General features: G+C 37.7%; 1 protein-coding gene across 4 annotated transcripts in view; it reads right to left on the reverse strand.

Moving 5' to 3' along the window:
• Hecw2 (HECT, C2 and WW domain containing E3 ubiquitin protein ligase 2) overlaps nucleotides 1-22628 on the reverse strand; it is a 218544-nt gene that overhangs the window by 14245 nt on the left and 181671 nt on the right. For all 4 annotated transcript variants that reach the window (XM_013013284.1, XM_013012535.1, XM_013011815.1 and 1 more), the window contains exons 22-28: nucleotides 15660-15812; nucleotides 13751-13849; nucleotides 10224-10353; nucleotides 8688-8834; nucleotides 7780-7894; nucleotides 4866-4951; nucleotides 3060-3172 (exon numbers count right to left, since the gene is read on the reverse strand). In XM_013013284.1, the coding sequence (XP_012868738.1) occupies nucleotides 3060-3172; nucleotides 4866-4951; nucleotides 7780-7894; nucleotides 8688-8834; nucleotides 10224-10353; nucleotides 13751-13849; nucleotides 15660-15812 (843 nt within the window). The remainder of the gene's footprint in view (nucleotides 1-3059; nucleotides 3173-4865; nucleotides 4952-7779; nucleotides 7895-8687; nucleotides 8835-10223; nucleotides 10354-13750; nucleotides 13850-15659; nucleotides 15813-22628) is intronic.

The following is a 22628-nucleotide window of genomic DNA, read 5'->3' on the forward strand; positions in this document are numbered from 1 at the left end:
TAAGCCAGGCCCAAAGAAACATAGGTCCCATGGTTTCCCTTATTTGCAATATCTAGTATATGTATGAGTCAAGCGGAAAAGGTCAGATAATGTGATGTTAAGAAAATGAACCCTTAGATATGTATTTTAATGTTTTTTTCGTTCATGCATGTGTTTCTAACGCATTTATAAGATTACTTCTTTGTTGCTTTGTATGTCCCTCCCCCACAGTATAACCCCTGCTTTCACTATATTTGATGTCAGTATAACTTGTGGAGGAGATGGGGAAAAACAAGTCGTCTAAGGATACAGGTGGACCTGTTGCAACAATGAGAAGTACAAGTTGTCATGTCCAAAACGAGCTTTACAACGTCTGTACAGTATGTTCACAAATAAAATTAAATTAAATTTTAAAAAAGTGCACATTTTTAAAATAAGAAGGCCTCATCCATTTTCTCTTTAGAATATATAGACACTATAACATCTTAAATATTTGATGTGGAAGTACTAATGGGCTGACCAGAACAAGCCCAAACAGCTCTTCAGCTCTGTAAATATGTATAATATAATTATAATTTATATATAAATATATATAAATTATAAATAAATTTATAATGTATAATATATATAGTTTATACATAAAGAAATGGACTGTAGTCTGCGATAATCTATATTTTCACATCTAAGTAGTATATGAAGAGTAATAACTAGGTTGTCAGTGAAGTGTTTCTGCTGATACTGTACTGTCATGCACTAAAGTGCTTTAATATTACTTTTTCTCATATTTTAACACAGTTGTACAGTGGCTTCCAGAGATTCAGGACAAAGGTTTAACAAGAACAAAGGAAACATACTATCCCTGAGATTTATAAAACACATGATCTCAATCAGCCATCACAAATACTCTCTGAGTTTGGCTTTGTCACTCCGAATGCAGTAGAACCAGCCTTGGGTATACATGACACTGTGTGTTACCCAACTGCATGTGTGCAACAATACAGAGAACATCATGATTGTCTCTAATGAGTCAGCACAGGAACTTATGGGGAAGTAGAGATGTAAATTCAGTCTGACCCCCAAGATTCAAGATGCTGCAGCAACCTTTCGTAGTACCTCTTACTCAACCAAGCCCAACATGCCATCATTCCCAGCCTTTTGATAAACAAACTGAAGCCCACAGATCAAGTCACCTTGTTGGTTCAGGGTTAGTTGATGGCAGAGGTGAGACTAGAACCCAGGTCTTCTAACTTCCAGCTTTGTACTCTTTCCACTATTTTAATGCCTAATGTGTATTTCAGATGACAGCTGATGGTAATCACAACGGTAGCAATCACCAATTAGATGCTTCCTCAGGGCCAAAGACTGGACTAATTGTTTTTGTTGTTGAGTTGTATGCCAGTCATTGGATTTTTCTACCCAGAGCTTCATGTTTTCTACGTAGGCACACTACCACTTGAGTATTAACTTCAGCCCTTTTGATGGGGTTATTTTTGAGATAAGGTCTTCTTTTCACCCAACCCAACCCAGAATCATGATCCTCCTGCACAGTTAGGATAGCAGGCATACCTGATAATACCAAGCTATTGTTTGAGATGGGGGGGGGGGTCTTAGAAGCTTTTTTCTCAGATGGCCTCAAACTACAATCTTTTCGATTTCAGTTTTCTGAGTGGACAGGATTATAGGCATGAGACACTGATACCTAATTAGAGGAGAGTGTTTAATGTGAATAATTTCAATTAATCCTCAGAATTACAAACCTACAAGGTAGATGAGAAAACAAAGTTTCCAACAAATGACTTTTCTCTGCTCACCAGGGTTCATGAAACTTCCTTGATCAGCCAATGTATCTATTTATTGCCCCAATTTCTTCCCTTACACGTCAGTGGCTTTACATAAATACATGTCAGCAGAAGGTGCCACATGATTAATCTGCTGTTTCATGCATTTTCTCTGCTAATTCTCAGGTTTTTCAGCGGAGTGAAGAATATTAGTGTCTACAGCAGCTTTTGCGAAACAAAAGAGAGGAAAACTTCTCATTATCTAAGCACAACTACAATAAACTGCCTCTTCAAATAATAAAATTACAACCCGCACATTTGGGTACATCAAGCCCACCAGATACTAATCAGTGACGCTATTCAGATCATGGTGCCTGCAAGTCAGACCAGGAGGCTTAGACAAGCAAGAATTTGCGTCTTCATTGCTCTTTGCATTTGTATTTTCAGTGCCCTTCCCTCACCCGATTTCATTGGCTAAAAATACAATTCTTGAGAATCAGTCTTTGCCAAGAAAACTTTGACAGATTTCTCAAAGTTGGTTTTACATCTATCATGCCATCTCTGATCACTTTATATAGCTACTATAACATATTTCTCAAAGTTATCTCTACAGACAGAAAGAAACTTATGTTGCTATTTTGGCTTTTCCAGGTTGCAGTTTAATTATTGGTAAGATTAGAGGTAATGGGAGGTCTTTTTTACTTGCAAAATACTGATTACATAAAAAAAAAGTGCATTCACTCTCAGGAATTTTTTTTAAATTAACAAACACTATCTTGCAAGTCTAGTTCATTTATTAGTAGCAGAAATAAAATAAAAATGTTCCGCTCCAAGGAAATGTATGATCTTGTTGCCAGTGAGGATCCAGGGCAGAGAATATTCAATAGATTTTAGCTATGTACCATATAAACTAATATAAAAATCCCCTTAGCTACTGCAGTGGCAACAGTAATTCTAAATAGTAATCAATATAAATTTTTATAGCTTCTGCCAGCTGTTAGATTGAAGCCAGAAGTATGATGGCCAATGTTGCTTAACTGATACTGGCAACTGCTTAGCTTCTGCTGTAACTTGCTTTTAAGATACTGATGCATATATTTTAAGGATGATCAGTGAGATCTTTATTTAGGAAACTAACCAGGAAGATATTCATTGTAAAAACTTTCTTCCAAATTTTTGATATGAAAATGGAAATCTATTTTAGCCTACTCTGTTGGTCTACTATCTACCCAAATACATATAATCTAAGGTCTCCCCTAGAACCTTTCATTGGCAGTAAAGCAATACAATTTTCTATCTTACCTGGGAAGAGCCGTGATTTTTCCCCATTTCTCTACACAGAATCTTCTTGGGCCATTACTTCCACGGAGAGAAGCAAATCCTTCATAGGGAATGCTGGATGTGCCTGTAACAAACTGTCAAGAAATAGAAGGAAATTAATATATTGGCTTTAAACCCCTTTGTACAACTATATAAAGATGATAGATAGACGATAGATAGATAGATAGATAGATAGATAGATAGATAGATAGATAGATAGATAGATAGATAGATAGATAGATAGACAGACAGACAGATAGATAGAACAGACTGCAGATAGATAGACTGCAGCCAGAAAAGGCACCTCATTATGACTGTGCAGAGGGGGGCATGTGGAAGTTTGGCGAATGAAGGCATGGAACAATCATGACATGAGATTGTGACTGAGATCATAAGAAAGGACAGTGCAGTACAAAGTGGAAGAGGCTGTTGTGGGGGTTTTAGAATATAAATTACAGGTGCAGTTGACTATCACAAATGCTGAAAAATGAATAGGCAGATATATCAGTTAACTTAAGTCTACTTAGCATCCGTTCCTTATTAACTTGAAGGGAATTAAAAAGAGAGTTTGAGTCTGTAAATTTAGGGTTCAGATCTTTAAAGAAGCCAATATGCAGTCAACTTGTAAGCTCTGCTTGTCACGTCCTCAATTCTAATCAGCTGCGTAATTTCCCAGGATAAATGAATAACAAAGAAAGAAAGAGAGAGAGAAAAGAGAGAGAAAGAAAGAAGAGAAAGGAAGAATGGAAGGTAGAAAAAACAAAAGGAGAAAAAGAAAGAAGAAAAAAGGAAAAAATGCAAAAAGTTCTGCATGTCACTGTTATCTGAATTTGTAGAAAGTTAGATGAAGGAAAAGAAAAGACTTTAAAAAAATCAAGAACTGCATGAAATTCACTAAAAGTGGCTTTAAGGTTGAGGGGGAGTTAAGAATAGTCAATAAGGCTAAAAATTAACTTGGTCCTCTTTCAGGGATGGAACATCATCTCTCTGTTGCTAGAGATGCTGGTTCAGCGTACCAGGGCCTTTCGCTGAAGGACACCCTTGTGTCCTGAAGGTAAATGCTGTCTCTGGGATTCTTGGATTGGCACCTGGTACCTCCTTAAACTTTTCATTAAATGCATTGGCTTGGCCTGGATGTTCTCCAGGAATCTAGCTGCATAGGATACAGTCAGAGTAGTATCAAAATGGGACAACCCAAATACATACATAAAAATGTATGTATATAGAAATGTGTGTATTACAGAGAATTCATAGTAATTGTTGAAAATACTTAGTGACTGTCAAAAATATGCACTTCTAACAATATTTATATTTTTTTAAAGAATATTTTTATTGGAAAGATACTGTACATGAGTAAGGTAATGAGTACATGTCCTATCAAGCAATGTAACCCCCTCCTTAGTTGTTCCCTTGTCTCCCTTCCCTCCCCACCTCCCCAACTCCTCCCTCCCTACTCAAGTTGTAAAATTCATTTTCAACATAGTGTCTTGTATGTTTCATTGTTACAATGGGTCAACCTATGTATATATGACCATATAAGATTATGTTAAGTGAAATGAACCCCAAGATATGGACACAAGAGGATTTTTCTTTGTTGCTATTGTTTTTAAAGGACCACGTGATTTTTGTTTGTTTGTTTTGTATGTTCTTCCCCTTATGGTGTAATCTCTGTTTTTACTGTATTTGATTCTGGTGTCCTGTATCTTGTATATACACTTTTCTAATTTGGGGAGGAGAAGGGAAATATTTATACTATTGTGTTAAGGACACTAAGTAATGGCATCTTACCTGTAACAACCTTAGCCGTTGCTCATTGTTGAATCTTTCCACTGCTGCCCAGAACCACCGAATTACAATATGATTGTCATGGTAGCCTATAAACCAAAGAGAAAAGTCAATGTAACTTTGATTCTTCTACCTCAGCCACCAAGAAACATGACAAAAGACAACCCTCTCAGACTGTCAGCATTTTCGTTTCTTTAAAGGTAGTTTATAACTTAAGACTAAGGTTCTATCAAATATTTAATTTTATTTTTAATTTAATTTTATTGTAAGGGTGATGCCGGAGGGTTACAATTGCATAAGTAAGGTAGTGAATACATTTCTTGTCGAACATTGTTACCCTCTCCCTTGTTTTCTCCCACTTTCCTTTCCCCCGACTCTGTATTTTAAATATTTTCCACTACATTTTAAAAACTCAAACAATAACTTGAGATTAAGGAACAGCACTGTAAATATGATCACAGAAGTACCAAAGGCTAAAGAAAAAAATATTAAATGAAGCCAAGAGCTCCATTTTCACTTTGTCACTACTAAATGGGAAGAACAACAAATGTGTTATTTTAGCACTCTCATTTCTGAAAAATACAAATGCAGTGACTAGAAATGATTAACTCTTTCAGTCACTCCCACAGAAATATTTTTCAGGTACCACGGCTGAATGCTATGCAAAGCTGTAAGACTAATAGCAAAGAAGACAGACGCCCGCATGGGTTCTGGTGGAGCCGTTAATCAACATATAACACTCATACTTCAAAACCAACTTAATCTCATGCTGATTAATAAACATGTAACTTAACAGTTCATTCAACTCACAAAAATTTACTAATCATCACCCAAGTCTGACTTTTATTCCCTACTTTGGCAGAATCTAACAGAATGTCAAAAGTGTCATCTCAAAGGCGGGTTAAGGCAGTGGTCGTGAAATCTTTGTCAGTGAAAAATAATTAAGTTCAGAGGAGGCTGATAAACGATTAAGGTATAATTAATGATTCAAACGAATTCACAGTTATATATTATGTGTATGACAGTTGCTTTAATTCTGGGTCAGAATTAAATGACCACCCCAAAAGGAAAGGGATTAGAAACTATCTTAATCAGAATGTTTCCTCACAGGTTCTCATAGTTGTAGGATTTGGGGAGAATCTCACTTTGTTGTGTGCCACTTTACCAGTGATGTTTAGTCTTATTTAGATAAGAAAGAGATCCAAGTGAAGAGTAAACAAAAGTAGATTGGGTGTGGTTGATGCACAGGGTCCATGTCCAGTTTTTAGTAAAGGCTTCTTGTTATTGAGCAATTAAAGTGCTCTCATCTATGAAATGAGTCCATTGGGTCTTTGTGGCCTTTAAGTTTTCTGATCTTATGAATCAGCACTTCTTTACTTTGCCTTTGCTGTTTATGCTCAGGCTTTTCTAGAGCAGCGAATGTGAGAACTGCCAGGTGAACATGTGAACATGTGTTAAGTGGCAGACTGGCTGGTTTCTACGTTCAGTGCCACAGTTGAGTTAGTAAACATGGCAGCTTAGCATTTACCCTTTTCTGCTCCCTTCAAAGATGCTCACTTGGTAAAATCAACAGAACCATAGAAAGAGATCCTTGATTAGTCAGAGATAGTGAATGTAATTTTATACTGAGTAAGTAAAAAAAAGGCTGGTCTGATCAAATGCATTTCTATGAGGATTTTCTGAGGGGATGGAATGATGACATACGATTTATAGTAAGATACAAGTTACATATTTTGCTAACAAACCACTTCTCCAATTATTTGTAAGTTGACACAGATTAACAACACCAAAAGTTTTATAAGTTCAGAGTACAACAAACCAGAATATTAAATGGAAAATGGAGCAGGTAGTCTGGCCAGCTGTATGTTAGCAACACTATAATTACCAAAGCCACATATGGATTACACATGAGGCCAACTAGAAAACTTACTTTAGCAACTGACTTCAGAAAGAATCACAATGGAAACACCAATTTGATGGAGTCTTTCAGACTGAGAAGCCAGGAAGAGGTGGAAGAGCCAGAGCAATTCAGAAAATGTTAAGGTTTCTAGTACTCCAGGTTTATATAACTGTTATTTTAATCTATGTTTCAACTTACAGATAATTGGAAAACTGGTCAATCTTGGTTTATTCTGTAATTAATACCTGGGGAAATAAAGTGTATATTTTGTACTATCCAAGTTTACAATGACTACTCCTTAGATTCTGAGTTACACAACAACAACCCCCCAAACCTGAAAAACAGCCACATTTTGCAATGAATTCCTAACACTGCAATAAATTCTAGAAAATGTGTTCTTTGCTTAAAATTATTGGGAAGAACTTTAACTCCGTGCCACCAACAGTTCCCAATTTTGACAATGAGGTTCCAATAGTTTTCGTTTACTGCTCTACAGAAATCAATTTCTAAAGCTTTCCACTTAAACTAATCATACAATGCCTTCCTCTTGAGTTGAACATAATGCTTGAATTTGGAAGGGATCTGCCAAACTTGTTGGATTTTGAGAATCAAGAGTTAAAATGGATAGTTCACTGAACTGCAGAAAAATCTGTGCTGATTAGCAAGCTCAAAGCATGTCCCCTGTGAAGATTTAGAATGAAAAACTAATAAGTGGAGTCAGACCAGCTGTATGTCAGCTCCCTGCTGCTCCACTAAAACCATGTAAAATAATTAACGTTTTGATGATCACATTTCCTCATAGACAATTAAGAGTTATGACACCCTCAGATGGAGTGTAAGCAGGCTTTCCCTCTTTTGGCTAATGAAGTGACTGGAGGGAAAAAAGAGAATATACTTTGCCCAAGTCTCAAGGGAGACTGCATCCAACCTATGTCCTGGGTTGAGACCAGGATGGTGACTTACACTTCCCTTTGATTGAAATTTTAAAAATCATGCATCTTATAAATCAAATTTCACCTCCTCTATATTCGGTGTTGCTTCTCCAGTCACTGAGGTCTATTTCAGCTGTGCCTGCAATGACCAGTTCCAGTTCTCTTGCATCAAAAACAGATACCAGCCTGGCGTCCACCACCTGTGGGGGGGGGAAAAAAAAAAAAGAGTTCAGGCTCCTGAGCCTGAGACGCATCAGCTTTCATTAAGTCTTATCAGGAAAAGAGGGCACAGGGGATTGTGGGAATAATATGTGTACCTCCTATAAGAAAATTGTACATCCTTTCTGCAAATATAAATGCCTCCTCCTCCCCACCAACTCCCATCGTTGGTAGAAGGTTGATACGATTTGCCTCAGTTCTATTTATTGCCATATCAAATTAAACATGCCCAATCTCATTTAGTCTTAAATGCTAAGCAGGGTTGGGTCTGGTTAGTGGTAGGATGGGAGGATTTTAATTTCATAATTGACCATAATTGGCTGATAAATCCAGTTTGTGGTTTCTCTTTTGAAAAAGATCCAGTGCTCTTACTGAAAGAGTCACAGGTAATACTCATAACAACTCATTGTGATCCACACAAACAGCTGTTTCACTAATCAAGCATGAGATTTGATTATCCATATCAAAGCATGAATAAGATTAATGACCTAAATGTTACTAGTAGGGATTCAAACACTAAATGCTAGTTGAAATCAGGTTGTAATATTATTTTCAGTAATCTCTTATAACAAGCATACTAAGCCTTTTAGTGTGTGCTTCTAAGATATGTAGGGAAAACCCTGGCCTTTTCCAACAAAGAGAACGACAGTAAAAACAGAGAAAGTAACAGTAAAAAGAGAAAGGAGATGGGAACATTCTATATGGGGAAGGCACAGCAGGATAAAGTTCACTGCTCTCCAAGTGCAAGCCTGTAGGACGGCTATTGGTGTTTACCTCATAGAAGCCTCGCACTAAGCTCTCTGTTTGCTGGACCACACCTCTCTCAATCCTCCACTTCACCATCCTCTCAATGTACTCCTTCTTGTTCTTCTCTGTCACTGGGATATTGGCACCCCCTGGCTTCAATTCTCGTTCAGTAATCTGGGATTAAAAACAAAAGAACTAACAAGAAAGCATACTTGATGGTACATATACTTGATGGTACACACTGCTGTCAATGAATAGAACTCAACTGGCTTCTGGGCCCCCCACAAATAAGTGTCCCTTTTGCACACTTTTGCTAGGTAGTGAGCTGGTGTTTGAAAGCATCAGTGGTAGAGAAAATATGACTAACAAAATATGCTTTTTTAAAAAAATGTAGGTGAACTGGCATCAGTTATTGGCCCTTTGCTATTTGAATGTTTGACAACCCATTTTTGCCAATTTCTCTTAAATTTAGAATTATCAGAAGCTATAGAGTCAGTAGAAAAGATTATTTCAGGAAACAGAATTGGCACCCAAGTACATCTTATACCTATTTTTCAAAACATATGAAATTCAGAAAACCCACCAAATACTAATATCTACTAAGAATGAAGACCTGATTTCTGAAGGAAAAAAGTTAAATTACCTTCCACCACCTTTAAAATAAAACCAAGATTTATTTTTTTATTTTTATTTTTTGGTCATGGGGTTTGAACTGTCTGGGCCTTGGCACTGTCTCTCAGCTCCTCAGCTCAAGGTTAGTGCTATATTACTTGAGCCACAGCGCCACTTCTGGTTTTCTGAGTGGTTTATTGGAGATAAGAGTCTCTCAACTTTCCTGCTGAAAGTTTGAACCTCAATCCTCAGATCTCAGCCTCCTTAATAGCTAGGATTACAGGGGTGAGCCACTGGTGCCCGGCTCAAAATGCTTTTTAAGCCTTCTCCAAAATACTGCTTACATTGTCTCAGTTTCTTAAATACATAGGACAATTAAATGATTTAATATTGAGCTCTAGAACAACATAAACTATTAAAACATAGTCTCTTTAAGATACATTTTCATATCTCTGGTGGTATTTCATTTTATTTATTTACTTGTTTCTTTATTCCATTATTTACTGAATTATTGGTTATACTGAGATTTGAACTCAGGGCCTTGTACTTGCTCAGCTGGAACTCTACCACTTGAGCCACACTTCATCTCTGTTTTCTGCTGGTTATCTTTGAGATAAAATCTTGGAACTTTTCTGCCAACACTAGCCATGATCCTCCATTCTCTGTTTTTCCCAGCAGCAAGGATTACAACCTGCCAGCTCTCAGACCTTTCATGGATAATTTAGTTGACAACATAAGATCGTTTTATGATAAACAAATGAAAATATCTTAATCTGTAGTCGGCAAAGGGAAAAAGAAATCTTTGTAACTATCATTACTGTAATTCTGGGTTTAAAGCACCCAATGAGCCACAAATAAACAAACATCTGATCTTAGTCATGGAATTAACGTCTCACCAACCAATAGCCTCCAGCTGCCATACTCAGAAATCAGGTGTTGCCCTACACCGACCTGCCCAAACACTTCTTCATTCACAGTGAACGTGAGGTCAAGGATGTCATGGATATCGTTGTCTTTCATCCACTGAAGGCTCTGGTGGAACTCTTCATCAAGGTATTCCAGATCACTCAGGTCACACAGACTGAAACAACAAACAGGAACAAACACATATCAAATCCCAGGGTTACTGGGCAGAACAACGTCAAAGAATGAGGCAGTGATTTCTGGAATGCTCTTAGACTCAGAAACCAAGCCAGTGAAAAAACTCAGAAATTATACATTTTTAAACTTGGGATACATTAAATGCCACAGGAAGAAGAGTTCTGGATGTGTAAGATGTACCTAGTCCTGCAACGCTGGTACCACATCTGAACTAAGGTGACAACTTGGATCCAGTATTCTTTTTGGCTATAGTATAGTGTTTTAAAATACTGCTCTCCTAATTTGAATTTTTAAAATATATTTCTATTCTTTAATTTTGTAGGGTTTTTTGTCCTTTTTTAAAGACGAGATTCATTCTATAACTCATATTCAATACAGCCCCTTTTTCTTCATAGTTCTTATTCTGTGGCTCTGAAAACAGCAAGTGAAAGAATCTCTCTAAAATTATGATTTTCTCTATTTCTCCTCCTTTTTCTTTTCATTGCAGAGACAGGATCTGCATGAGATGAAAGTGATTATTTAAGCCCTGTTGTAAGGTGGCAATAATTGGTTTGTTAGAGTTGTTTTGAAATCCCCTCCCTCAGCTCAATTTCAAGGGTCATTTTCTTTTTTAATTCAAAACATTAATTAGGCATCAAATAATGGACCTGATATCTTAAGAGCTATTTGATAAACTTGATGTTGCTGCTTTCAGTAGATAAAAGGCTCATTTAAGAGCTACACATAAGTAGATAAGTCAACATGAGATGATCATAAGGAAGATGGTACTTAAAATTGATGCCTTTAAAAATGTATGCTAATATTCAATTAAAAAAAAGATGAGGAAGGCAGAGGGGAACGCTCAGAGAGGACATGAGCGACAGTTGCTTTGATTTGGAAATTCAGGAAAAACCTTTTACAGCAGATGATAAGTAATGATGATTAAACGTTAGAGATAAAAGGGAAGGAAGTGAAAGGAAAAAGAAAAGAAAGGAGGAGGAGAAATGAGCAAAACCCAACAGTATGAAACACAACATAATTTTCAGAAAACAAGACACAGAAGGTAGCTACATGTCTTCAGTGCCATGCTGAGGAGCTTGGTGACTTGGAAGTCACAATGAATGTAGAAAATTATTTGAATGAGATGGAGACGAAATAAGAGACCACTTTAGTAATCTGGCTAAAATAAGGATTCTAATAAAGGTAGGGCTATCAAGAGTGGAGATAAATACATTTGTTCTTAAAAACAAATGTATTCATACCTTACTTATGTAATTGTAACCAGCCCAATCATCACCTTTTCTTTTTCTTTTTTTAAAATTTCATTGTCAAGGTGATGTACAGAGCGGTTATAGTTACTTAAGTAAGGTAGTGAGTACATTTCTTGTTGAACTTGTTACCCCCTTCCTCATTTTTCTCCCACTTTACCACCCCCTCAATCTAACCCCCCTCCCCCCAGTTGTACCGATCATTTCCAACATATTATATTGTAAGTATCACTGCTGCATTGGTTCCCCCTTTATCCTTTGTCTCACCATTTTGTTGTTTCCCTTTCCTTCCCTAATTCAGATAAACATATATACAATATCCAGGGTACCAAAATCAAATACAGTGACAACAGGGGATAAATCAGAGGGGGAAAATACAAAAGAAACAAGAAATGACACAGTATATCAAAACAACAACAACAAAGAAAAATCTCTTGTGTCCCTGTCGTGGAGTTCATTTCTCTTAGCATCATCTTGTATAGTCATGTGAACATGGCTATTGAGCTATTCTGCTCATCTGCTAGGATTATCCTAGACATATACTAATTATTACAAATGAGGGAAACCATGGGAACTATGTTTCTTCAGGTCTGGTTTACTTCACTTAATGTGATTTTTTTCCAAGTCTTTCCATTTCCTTACAAATGGGTCAGCGTCAATCTTTCTCATGGAAGCATAGAATTCCAGTGTGTGTGTGTCTATACCACATTTTCTTGATCCATTCATCTACTGAGGGGCATCTGGGTTGGTTCCAAATCTTAGCTATAGTAAATAATGCTGTGATAAACATAGTTGTACTGGTAGCTTTAATATGGCCTTGTTTGGGTAAATGCCCAGAAGTGGGATTGCTGGGCACAGGGGAGCTCTATATTTAGTCTTTTGAGAAACCTCCATACTGCTTTCCAGAGTGGTTGAACAAGTTTACACTCCCACCAACAGTGCAGTAGCATTCCCTTTTGGCCACATCCCCTTCAGCATCTGTTGTTGTTATTAGATTTCTTGATTATAGTCATTCTAACTGGTGTGAGGTGGAATCTCTATGTTGTTTTGATTTGCATTTCTTTTATGGCCAGAGAAGTTGAGCATTTCTTCATGTATCTTTGGCCATTCTTATTTCCTCCTCTGAGAAGTCTCTCTTTAAATCTTTAGCCCACTTATTAATGGGGAAGTTGTTTCTTTGGGGATTTGGTTTTAGGGGATTTAATTTTTTGAGTTCTAAGCATATTTTAGATATGAGACCCTTGCCTGTTTGGCTAGTGAAGATCTTCTCCCAATCTGTGGGCTTTCTACTGCATATCACCTTTTCAATAAAAAGAAAAAGAAAAGGGAGTGGAGATAAGATAAATCAAAGAATTATTTAGGAGGCAATAATTAGCAAATAATAAATAATTTTATTGGGAAGGGGTTAAGAAAGGATATCTAAAATAGGCAGATAATGTCATAATTCTGACAGTCTTAAATCATGATTCAGTGCTTTTTTTTTGTGAGTTTGAACTCAGGCCGTACAGAGAGCTGCAACAAACCATGTGCTAATTTCAATCTTTTATCATGATAACAGGAAAAGTCAAGTATTTTGAGATAAAAGCTTCATCTGTCATCATAAATTATCGCATTGCATATAGGGAGATCTCAAAAACAGGATGGCATTGTCTACCACTCACAAACACTACCCAAGCAGAGTCAAAACAAAGGAGAATGAAAATTTGACCAAGTATGTGAAGGTTTGTACAAAGCAAAATATAAAACGCATTTCATAAAGAACAGGAGGCCATGAGTCACCGAGACTAATCCACAAGTATTCTACTGGTAATCTGCACTAATGCCACAAGAATTCCAGTGCTGTATTTGAAGCACAATTGTTTTAAAGACACAGCCATTGCAATAAATGAAAATAAATTAAAGTGAAACAAAGATTTTGGTGACTGGACAGGAATAAAGGCCCAAGGCAAAAAAACTACATTAACCATGTCTGAAATTGTATTTGCTTCTGAAACTTAAGCCATTATTTAGTTTATTAACTACAGATTTGAAATAGTGAACAGATAAACAGTGATTTTGATAGAAGACGCTCTTCATACAGTAAATACTCATGTTCACATGCTAATTACATAAGCATAAAACTTTGCTTACATTCTCAGAAGTGCCTTGTAAAAGGGCCTTGTGAAGAAGGCATCCAACAAATACTGGTGTATTAGTGCAAGGCCAAGGATCCTCCCGCTGAACCGGAACCTATGAAAGAAAATATGGGATAGCTTACAGGTCACAGAGCTGTTTCTAAGTGGTTTTACTTGCTTCCCAGAATCTGTTACAATTCTGATCCACTAAGTTTGTTCAAAATGAATTGCCTCCAAAGTCCAAGAGAACTTACAGACACTGTAGATTGTCTTCATTAGCCATTAATTTATAGCTACTTGTTGAAGAAATCTGTTTCACTGACATTTACAGATGCCACCTTTACCTTTAGTTAATAATATCACCATGTAGCACCCCATAATTTACAACCTGAATCCCTAGTTGGCATTTTACTGGACTTCCCCAGTATCACTTCCAAGAGATATTGACAGACATGAGACCAGAGAAAGTAAATTGTTACACCTTTCTAGTATGTGCACATGAATATTAGCTGGATTTCTCTAATATGAACACAATAGCAGTTCTCTAGAGGAAAAGCCCAACTTCAGATTGAGAAAGTTCCTATCAATGTTCTTTCAAACCTGACCACTGATGATAGCTATCATGATTCAAGAATTACTCCTATGGACATTTGGGGGACTTTTCTCAAGGGGCATTCTGTTCTCCAAAATTTCAAAACTCAAGAATATTCTGAATCAACTTGGAAATTTTCTTACATACATCTCTTTTGACTAGAAGCTAGGCTATAGCTTCATGGGGAGATGGAACACTTATTTGCCTATCTTATGTAAGGCCCTGGATTCTACCCAAGGACAGCAAGAAAACTAAATATAAAAAAGGAAAAGGCAAACAAAAGCAAAAATCCTTTCTTGTCTAACACAAGTAGTATTAGGACTGAACTGGTGGCCTAAGGTGTATACTTGTTTCCTTTGAATTACAAGTGTACAAGTTTGTAGCTCTTTGAAAGTCTACACCTTCTGAAAGTAAATCTATCCTGGGATTCAAAATATTTGTAATTCTAGTTTCATGCAGTCTTAAGGAAATTATTGGCCAGCACTTTGTTTCTCTTTATATCTACTTGTGTCAGCACAACTGTAATAAACAGGCTTAGAGGACTCTAACTTGTAACTAGAGGGAAGTGAATTTGAAGAGTAAGTATTAATAGTTAATGCCCTGCACACATCAACAGTGACCTCCTGACTCAAAGAAGCTTTCTCCCTTAGTCCTACTCATGTTCTTCCTTTGTTACTGTTAGTCAAATTGAACAGGAAAAAGTGAATGGGGATTATGTAAATATTTGAAGTCTACAAAAACAGGGCCTTAACAAAAGATGTCAGGACATTAGGAAAGGGTGAAGATTTAGTACCCCCAGAGGGAATCCTGAATTGGTTTTCCTTGATTCTGGATACGAAATTAGGAAAGAAGTAACAGCTGGCTATAAATCTTGAATGTGGGAGCGTAAGCACTGCTTGTGGCCTTTCCCCACCCTTTACCATCACTTCCTCCAGGTACTACCACCCGACACTGGCCACCAAAATCCCACCTTTGCACTAGCCAGAACTCCAGCTGCTTCTCCTATCCCTCAGTGTCAATCACGACCAAGGTGCTATTAGAGAAACTGCCTGATTCCTAGGAGAGGGGCTTAGAGGTCACTCTGGGAGCCTAACATTGTCTACAACTTTTTTCCCAAAAGGACAAAAGGTTTGGAATTCTACATAACTTGCTTATGCAATATAACCTATACCTAAGCTTGGCAAGGATCTGTATATTTAATATCTTGATAAGAAAAATAAGAATCAAAGGAGATATAGAACTGATAATACAACTTTGTTCAAGAAAAAAAAGATATGTGGGTTCCCACTTAAAAATTAATATTGCAGAAACTGTTAAGGAAAAACATACTTACCATTCATGGTGATTGTCTACAAAGGCAGACATAGGACTTATTTGTACTGTGTATGTGTCATTGGCTGAATATTCAAATAAGCCATAATAAGGGTTAAAGAGTTCTCTGGATACCAAGAAGAAAAACTCTCTGGAAGGCCCACTGTAATCCAGCCTGTAAAAAAAAATCCACCATAAAGAATCATCAGCTTTTATGTGGTTATTAGATATTGGGCCTATGTTTTCTAAACTTAACTTTCTATAAAATTCTCATTACATATCAAGCCTATCCAAAATAAACTGAACAAACTCCTGGTTTCACAATTTCCTCACCCAAAATAATGAAATAGATATTTATATGGGAAATAGCCAAAACTAAGCTCCACATGAAATAATGTATAATGGAGGAAATATATTAATAGTATAATAATATGTACTCAAACACATACAGACACAAATCTTTTAATTGTTGGAAGCAAGCTATGGAGAAAAGGAGCCAGCAAGAAAACTATTTATTTAGGATAAAGCTAGATGGAGTCAGTTGCATGGCTGTTTAGGACAGGGATTCCTCACAATATTTCTGGAACATTTTTGAAGGAGGGAAGAGAGATGTATATGGGAGAGGGCAAGAGTGAGAGCGAGCAAGAGAGAGAGAGAGAGAGTCAGTCTCAGAGACAGAGAGAAAGGCAAGGATATTACAGATAGGAGCCCCCCTAGGGAGATCACAGACCAAAAAGAATGGAATGATAGGGTAAAAATTATAAAAAGAAAATAACTGACAATAAAAGTAAGAATGCATAAATATTTCTAAGAAAAGTATGTGGATAACACCTTCTTTAAAGGTATGAAACTCTTTAAACAAATTTCACTGTATTTAGACATCATGCTCAAAGTAGAAGAAAAAAAGATGGTGCTAAGTTTGAAGTGGCCAATAATGCTAAGAACACCTAAACCATTGCAGCAAAGAGAGTTTGCCATCAAGCAATTCAAATGTTAAATATAAAAAACTATAGAGGACATCTACCCTGCACACATGCACACAGATGCAAAGATAAGGAAGACAGAGGCAGCATATAAAAGCAGTGGTAGATGGGGGTGGGGTGGCAGGATTAAGGAAATATTTATTCTGTGAGCCTTACTTCATTTTTTTAATGAATGAGAAATCATCTGAGTCTTGTCTAGTGATGAGATCAAGTAATATAGAAAAAGATTTCATCCTAGTTAGAAAAGAGAGTTGACATACCAGACAACAAAATAAAGATGGCTTTTATGTGTTTGCCATGAGAGTCTCATAGGTCAGACTTCAACATATAGTCCATTACTTTCTCAATTGCTCCTCTAAATATGTGTCCTATTATTTACTTAATATTTTAAAAATATTTACTTAATACCTTTTTACTAAATAACTTTCTTTTTTTGATGTAACTATCATATTTGGATTTACTTGGTCTATCTTTTTTAATAGCCATGAAAAGAGGTGCATAAATGTTCAAGTAAAAAAGGTCAATCTGCGTAGTAAAATTATTTCACACATCACCAGTGGAGTCACTGAGCTCACACCCACACAGCACTGACAGGAAACCTAGCAGCTGACAGGTAAATCTAGCAGCTGCTCAGGGCTGCTCTCGTCTTAAGATGATATGGTGGAGTTGCTCTCTGGGGGCAGCTGAATATATTGGGCTAACAGGTGGGCCACAGGATAAGGTGGAGGGGATGGTCCTCAGCTTGTGTGGGGCCTCCCCGAGCAGGACTCTGGCCCTCCCTGGAACAAGAGCATCCATCTCACACAGCCTCCTGGGGCCTCCTCCCACTGCCCTATTTTTGGCTTCTTATGCCACCAAGAACAAGTGTAATACTTATTCAACTTCAACGTTCTTTATATGTTCAGTCTTTTCCACTTCCTTCTTTCCTTCCTTCCCCCTTCCATCCCTTCCTGCCTTCTCTCTCTCTCTCTCCCTTTTATCTTTTTGTCAGTCATGGGGCCTCAACTCTGGGCCTGGGCATGTCCCTCAGCTCTTCAGCTTAAGGCTAGTGCTCTACCACTTGAGCCACAGCACCACTTCCGGCTTTTTCTGCTTATGTGGTGCTGAGGAATTGAACCCAGGGCCTCATGAGCATGCAAGGCAAGCACTCTACCACTGAGCCACCTTCCCAGCCCCTTTCTTTCTTTCTTTCTTTCTTTCTTTCTTTCTTTCTTTCTTTCTTTCTTTCTTTCTTTCTTTCTTTCTTTCTCCCTCTCTCTTTCTCTCTTTCTTTCTTCCTTTCTCTTTCTTCCTCTCTCTTTCTTTCCCTCCCTCCCTTCCTTCCTTCCTTCCTTCCTTTTCTTTCTTCCTTTTTCTTTCTTTCTCCTACCTTACCTCCCTCCTTCATTCCTTTCTTCCTTCCTGCCTGCCTTTTTTCTTCCTTTCTTTTTAAGTGTGCATGTGTGTGTGTGTGTGTGTGTGCATGTGTGTGTGTACATGTGTGCGCACGTGCATGCATGCATGCATGCACCAATAATGGTCTTGGTACTAATCTTGATCTTAAAGAGAGAATTTTTAAAAATCTCTTTCTATAGGATCTCTAGGTTTAGCTGTTTCAGCTTCTTCCCCTACTCCTGTTTCCCTCCTTAAATATTCTTAGAAAGTGGCGGCAGGGATTCCCTGGACACTGGAGCATGTAAGGCTGTTTCTTGGGATGATAGGAGGAAGCTTAAACACTTGCCTCCCTCCATGAATGCAGGTTAAAATTACGTTCTTATGCTGGGTGCCAGTGGCTCATTTCTGTAATCCTAGCTATTCAGGAGACTGAAATCTGAGGATTGTGGTTTGAAGCCAGCCCAAGTAAGAAAATCTGTGAGACTCTTATCTCCAATTAACTACCAAAAAGCTGGAAGTGGAATTGTGGCTCAAGTGGTAGAGCACTAGTCTTGAGCAAAAAACAAGGCTCAGGGATAGTGCCTAGGCCCTGAGTTCAAGCCCCCAGAACTAGCACACACGCGCACACACACACACACACACACACACACACACACACACACACACACACACACACAAATTATCCGCTTACATCATAAGGTAGACTGGGTAATATGTGATGAGATTATCTAATTCTAAATACCAAGAAAATAATTACCGAGCTTTCTGGGGCAACCACTTTGCTTTGTTGACTCATAATGACTACTCATCGGCAAAGGCCCAAGCCTTTCATCTCCATTGTTTTAATCCAGCACTCGCTGGACTTTATCTTTTTCCTTACTAATTTTACCTTGTTAACACTCAGTTCCCTGTGCCCACTCAAGAGGAGAGAATGTCAGTGGTCAAAGGCATTATAGAAGTAAATTTGTCCAATCCTCTCATTTTACAGAGAAAAAGGTAAGAAGCCAGATCAGTGATTTGCCTCAAAGGAAAGCTGCAGTAGAGGAGCCAGGCCTTGAGACAGGTGTCCCTATCTCAAGTTTAATGGTTAATACTCCATCTAGCTCAGGCTAGATGGAGTCAGTTAATTAATGTCAGCTGTTTGTCGAGATGAACACAATATTTCTTATAGAACTATATGGCCTGTGGGCCAAATCTGACCCACCCCCTGCTTTTGTGAACAAGGCTTTATTGAAACACAGCTGTGACCATTTGTTTATATGCTCTCTGGCTGCCTTCCTGCTACAATGGCAGAGCTGGGTAAGTACTACACAAAATGTTCAGTAGGCAAAGCCTAAAAATACTTTTTGTCCGATCCTTTATAGAAAAACTTTGCCAACTGCTGTTACAAAAAGAAGAAAGTAGGAGAAAAATGCCAGTCTATTAAAATATCTAGCTTACTATAAATCTTTTCTTAGTAGAGATCTTTCAAGGAAACATCAATGGCTAGAATATCCTGGTGTGTATATAACCTCAAAGAAAGGCCATAATGACTAGGTGTGATATGCACAAGAACATCAGTGTGCTGTGGTCCAGCCTCTACTGATGCCTCCATTTATAACTAAGCCACATGAGGGTCACAGACAATTTAACCAGGTGGCAAATAAGAAATGAGTCCAGCCAGGCTCCTGCCTATGATCCTAGATACTCAGGAGGCTGAGATCTGAGGATTGTGGATGAAAGCCAGCCTGGGCAGAAAAGTCTAAGAGATTCTCATCTCCAATTAACTACCTCTAAACTGTAAATGGAGCTGTGGCTCAAACTGGGAGAGCCACTAAGCCTTGAGCAAAAGAGCTCAGGGACAGCATCCAGGTCTTGAGTTCAAGCCCCAAACTGACCAAAAAAAAAGAGAAGAAAGAGGAGGAAGAGGAAGAGAAGGAGAAGGAGGAACAGGAGGAGGATGAGGAGGAGGAGGAGGAGGACAATGACGATGACGATGACGATAAAGAAGAAGAAGAAGAAGAAGAAACCCACCAAAAAACCAAAAAGAGTCCATTTCCTTACAGGGACAATGGGTATAAACAAAATGGGTTTTAGTGTGGCTTTCAGTTCAAAAATGCAAGTTTTCTCTGAGCTTTAACTTTTGAGTGCTTTAAAAATACTGCACTTACTAGAGTGGATTAATAATAATCTGTTTGTGATGCCCCCCCCACCTACACACACATACTAGGCTGTACCATACTGAGACAGGCACTGTACCTTACTTATTTTGGTATCCCAAGTTTGATATGCCATAGTGGCTCAAGATATACTACTAAATCAATAATTAGAATTCCTACTGGTGTCTTAGTAAAATCAACTTTATTTACATCCATCATTTGGCATCTAACAGAGTGAATGAATTGGAACACAGTTACAATGAATTGGTATATTGATTCAGTGACATAAACAGTTTATGCCAATCCCTAAAAGATGGCTCTATTTGAAAACATTGTCAGAAATCAAACCAATGAATTATGTTAAGCCATTTCACTGCGAAATATCTTCTAGCACGTTAAAATGTGTTAAAATAACAAAGACCTTATTAGTTGGTTCCTTTTTTATATATAATAATAGCTGAATGTGGCTGATGAGAAGACAAATATTCCATGAAGGAGTTAAACTGAAAAATAAAATTCATCCTCTTCCCACCCCCACCCCAAGAGAACAAAGCTCTTCTAGGAGGAAGAGTATCTAACTAGTCCGGGATTGTCTGGTCTTCTTTAAACTTTATGAATGGATTCATTCTGAATCCAAGACTTTAAACTCTGATTTGCTTAAAATCCAAAATTTAAAGCTGCAGATCTGAGAGCAGGCTATAGATTACTATTTGTAGCTATGTCTAGTCAATTCAATAAAACAAGCCCCAGCAAGGACACATGGTACATGTGGCTGCTGTAATGTCTTAGCCACCTCTTCCATATAAATAGTTAACATGACTCATATCAGAGAGATCGTTTGTTGCATTCCTGTTTTGCCGGTTAGGTTGGTTCCACAGCTAAAGGCTTGGCATGGAAATACAGAAAAGTCTGGACAACGGGTATGCAACTAGCTACCCAACAGCTGCATCTGGGCATTTCTGAATAAGTGCAGCTGTCTGATGGTGGCTCTGGATTTCTGGGGCTAAGTGCTGATGAAGCACCTTACATGTCACCCTGAGTCTGGGCTGGAAAACCAACCGGGGTGTTGGCAGCACCCGACAGATGTTAAAATAGTGAATTAGTTTAGTCTTAGTTTTTCAACTAAGAATAACTGAAAACAAAGTACTTTAATAGGACATAAAATAGAGGAAGATTTGATGGCCTCAGGAAGTCACACCGTCATTTCCTACCAGTCTGTTCAGACATGCATGGCCTAAGCACCTTCTGATTCACCTGCAGATTATTTATAGCAGCACAGTCCTAGTTGTTGGGCTTGCTGGGTGAGTTTAGAATTTGGGAATGATAAACAAAGTTTGGCTTGGTGACACCAAGTCATAGTAGCATCCAGCAAGGTATTTTGTGAATGTCTCTTTTGGAGGTGAACAAATGGCATCCTAAGTTTAACTCGGAGCTTTGCAGATTGAAGCCCATCCTTAGTGAGACCTGCTGGTTTTTAGATAAGCAGGAGTGAGGAAAACGGTGGCAGGTCCCATCTTCTCCAGTTATTTTTATTTGCCTGTCCCAGGAGAGCTTAAGAAAGATATCGCAGAAAGTTCTTCAGCCACCAAACTGAAATGATTTACGCACATCTCTCCCTAGCCTAAGTGAGATCGGTGAGACACATGACTGTTGATAGCATAGCATGCATAATGAACTCATTCTTACTTCAATAAAGGTGCCTTTTACAGAATTGGCCATGAAAATAAAAGAGGCGGAATAATCCCAGTGTAAACATCCTCTCTTTATCCAGGATACTCTTTCTTTACTGCTTTGAATACTAAGAAATTAAAGGCCCAGGATGTTTTATTAGAACACAGGATTCTACCTCTGACATTACATGAGCTCTAGTAGCCAGGACTTATTATTAACAAAAATAGTAATACATGGGGAGAATATAATTTCATTGTCCTCCTCCCTAGAGAAACAACTGAGCAGACTAGCTGAATAGAAATGGGCAACCCTTGCATGCCATTTCCTACCACATTCAACCATGATGACTCAGTTTCCACTCACTTTACCACTACTGACCTCCCCTCCCCCGACTTTGCCAGGCAATATAAACAAATTAACTGGGGTGGAAATATAATGAGTAGAACAAAACTCCAAGCTCTAACCAAATAAACAAAAGATAGTGTTTATAAACTAGTGACAAAACTATTGTTTTAGGGGGAAAAATCCTAAAACAGAATTATTTTAGTGAAAAATAATAGTTATCAATGTTATAGGCTATAGGATTATTTTTGTATTTTTATAATTGAGAATGGGCATCTCTACTATCCTGGAATTAATTCTACCTCATGTGGAATTTTTAATCACCTTATAAATATTTTATTAAAATTTCTCATTAGTGTCAGGGAATATATAAATAATCTATATCTATCTATCTATCTATCTATCTATCTATCTATCTATCTATCTATCTATCTATCTATCTATCTATATTGTGCTTCAGATCTATATAAAGAAAACAGCTTA

Source organism: Dipodomys ordii, unplaced genomic scaffold (assembly GCF_000151885.1).
Source record: "Dipodomys ordii isolate 6190 unplaced genomic scaffold, Dord_2.0 Scaffold1, whole genome shotgun sequence".
Lineage (NCBI taxonomy): Eukaryota > Metazoa > Chordata > Mammalia > Rodentia > Heteromyidae > Dipodomys > Dipodomys ordii.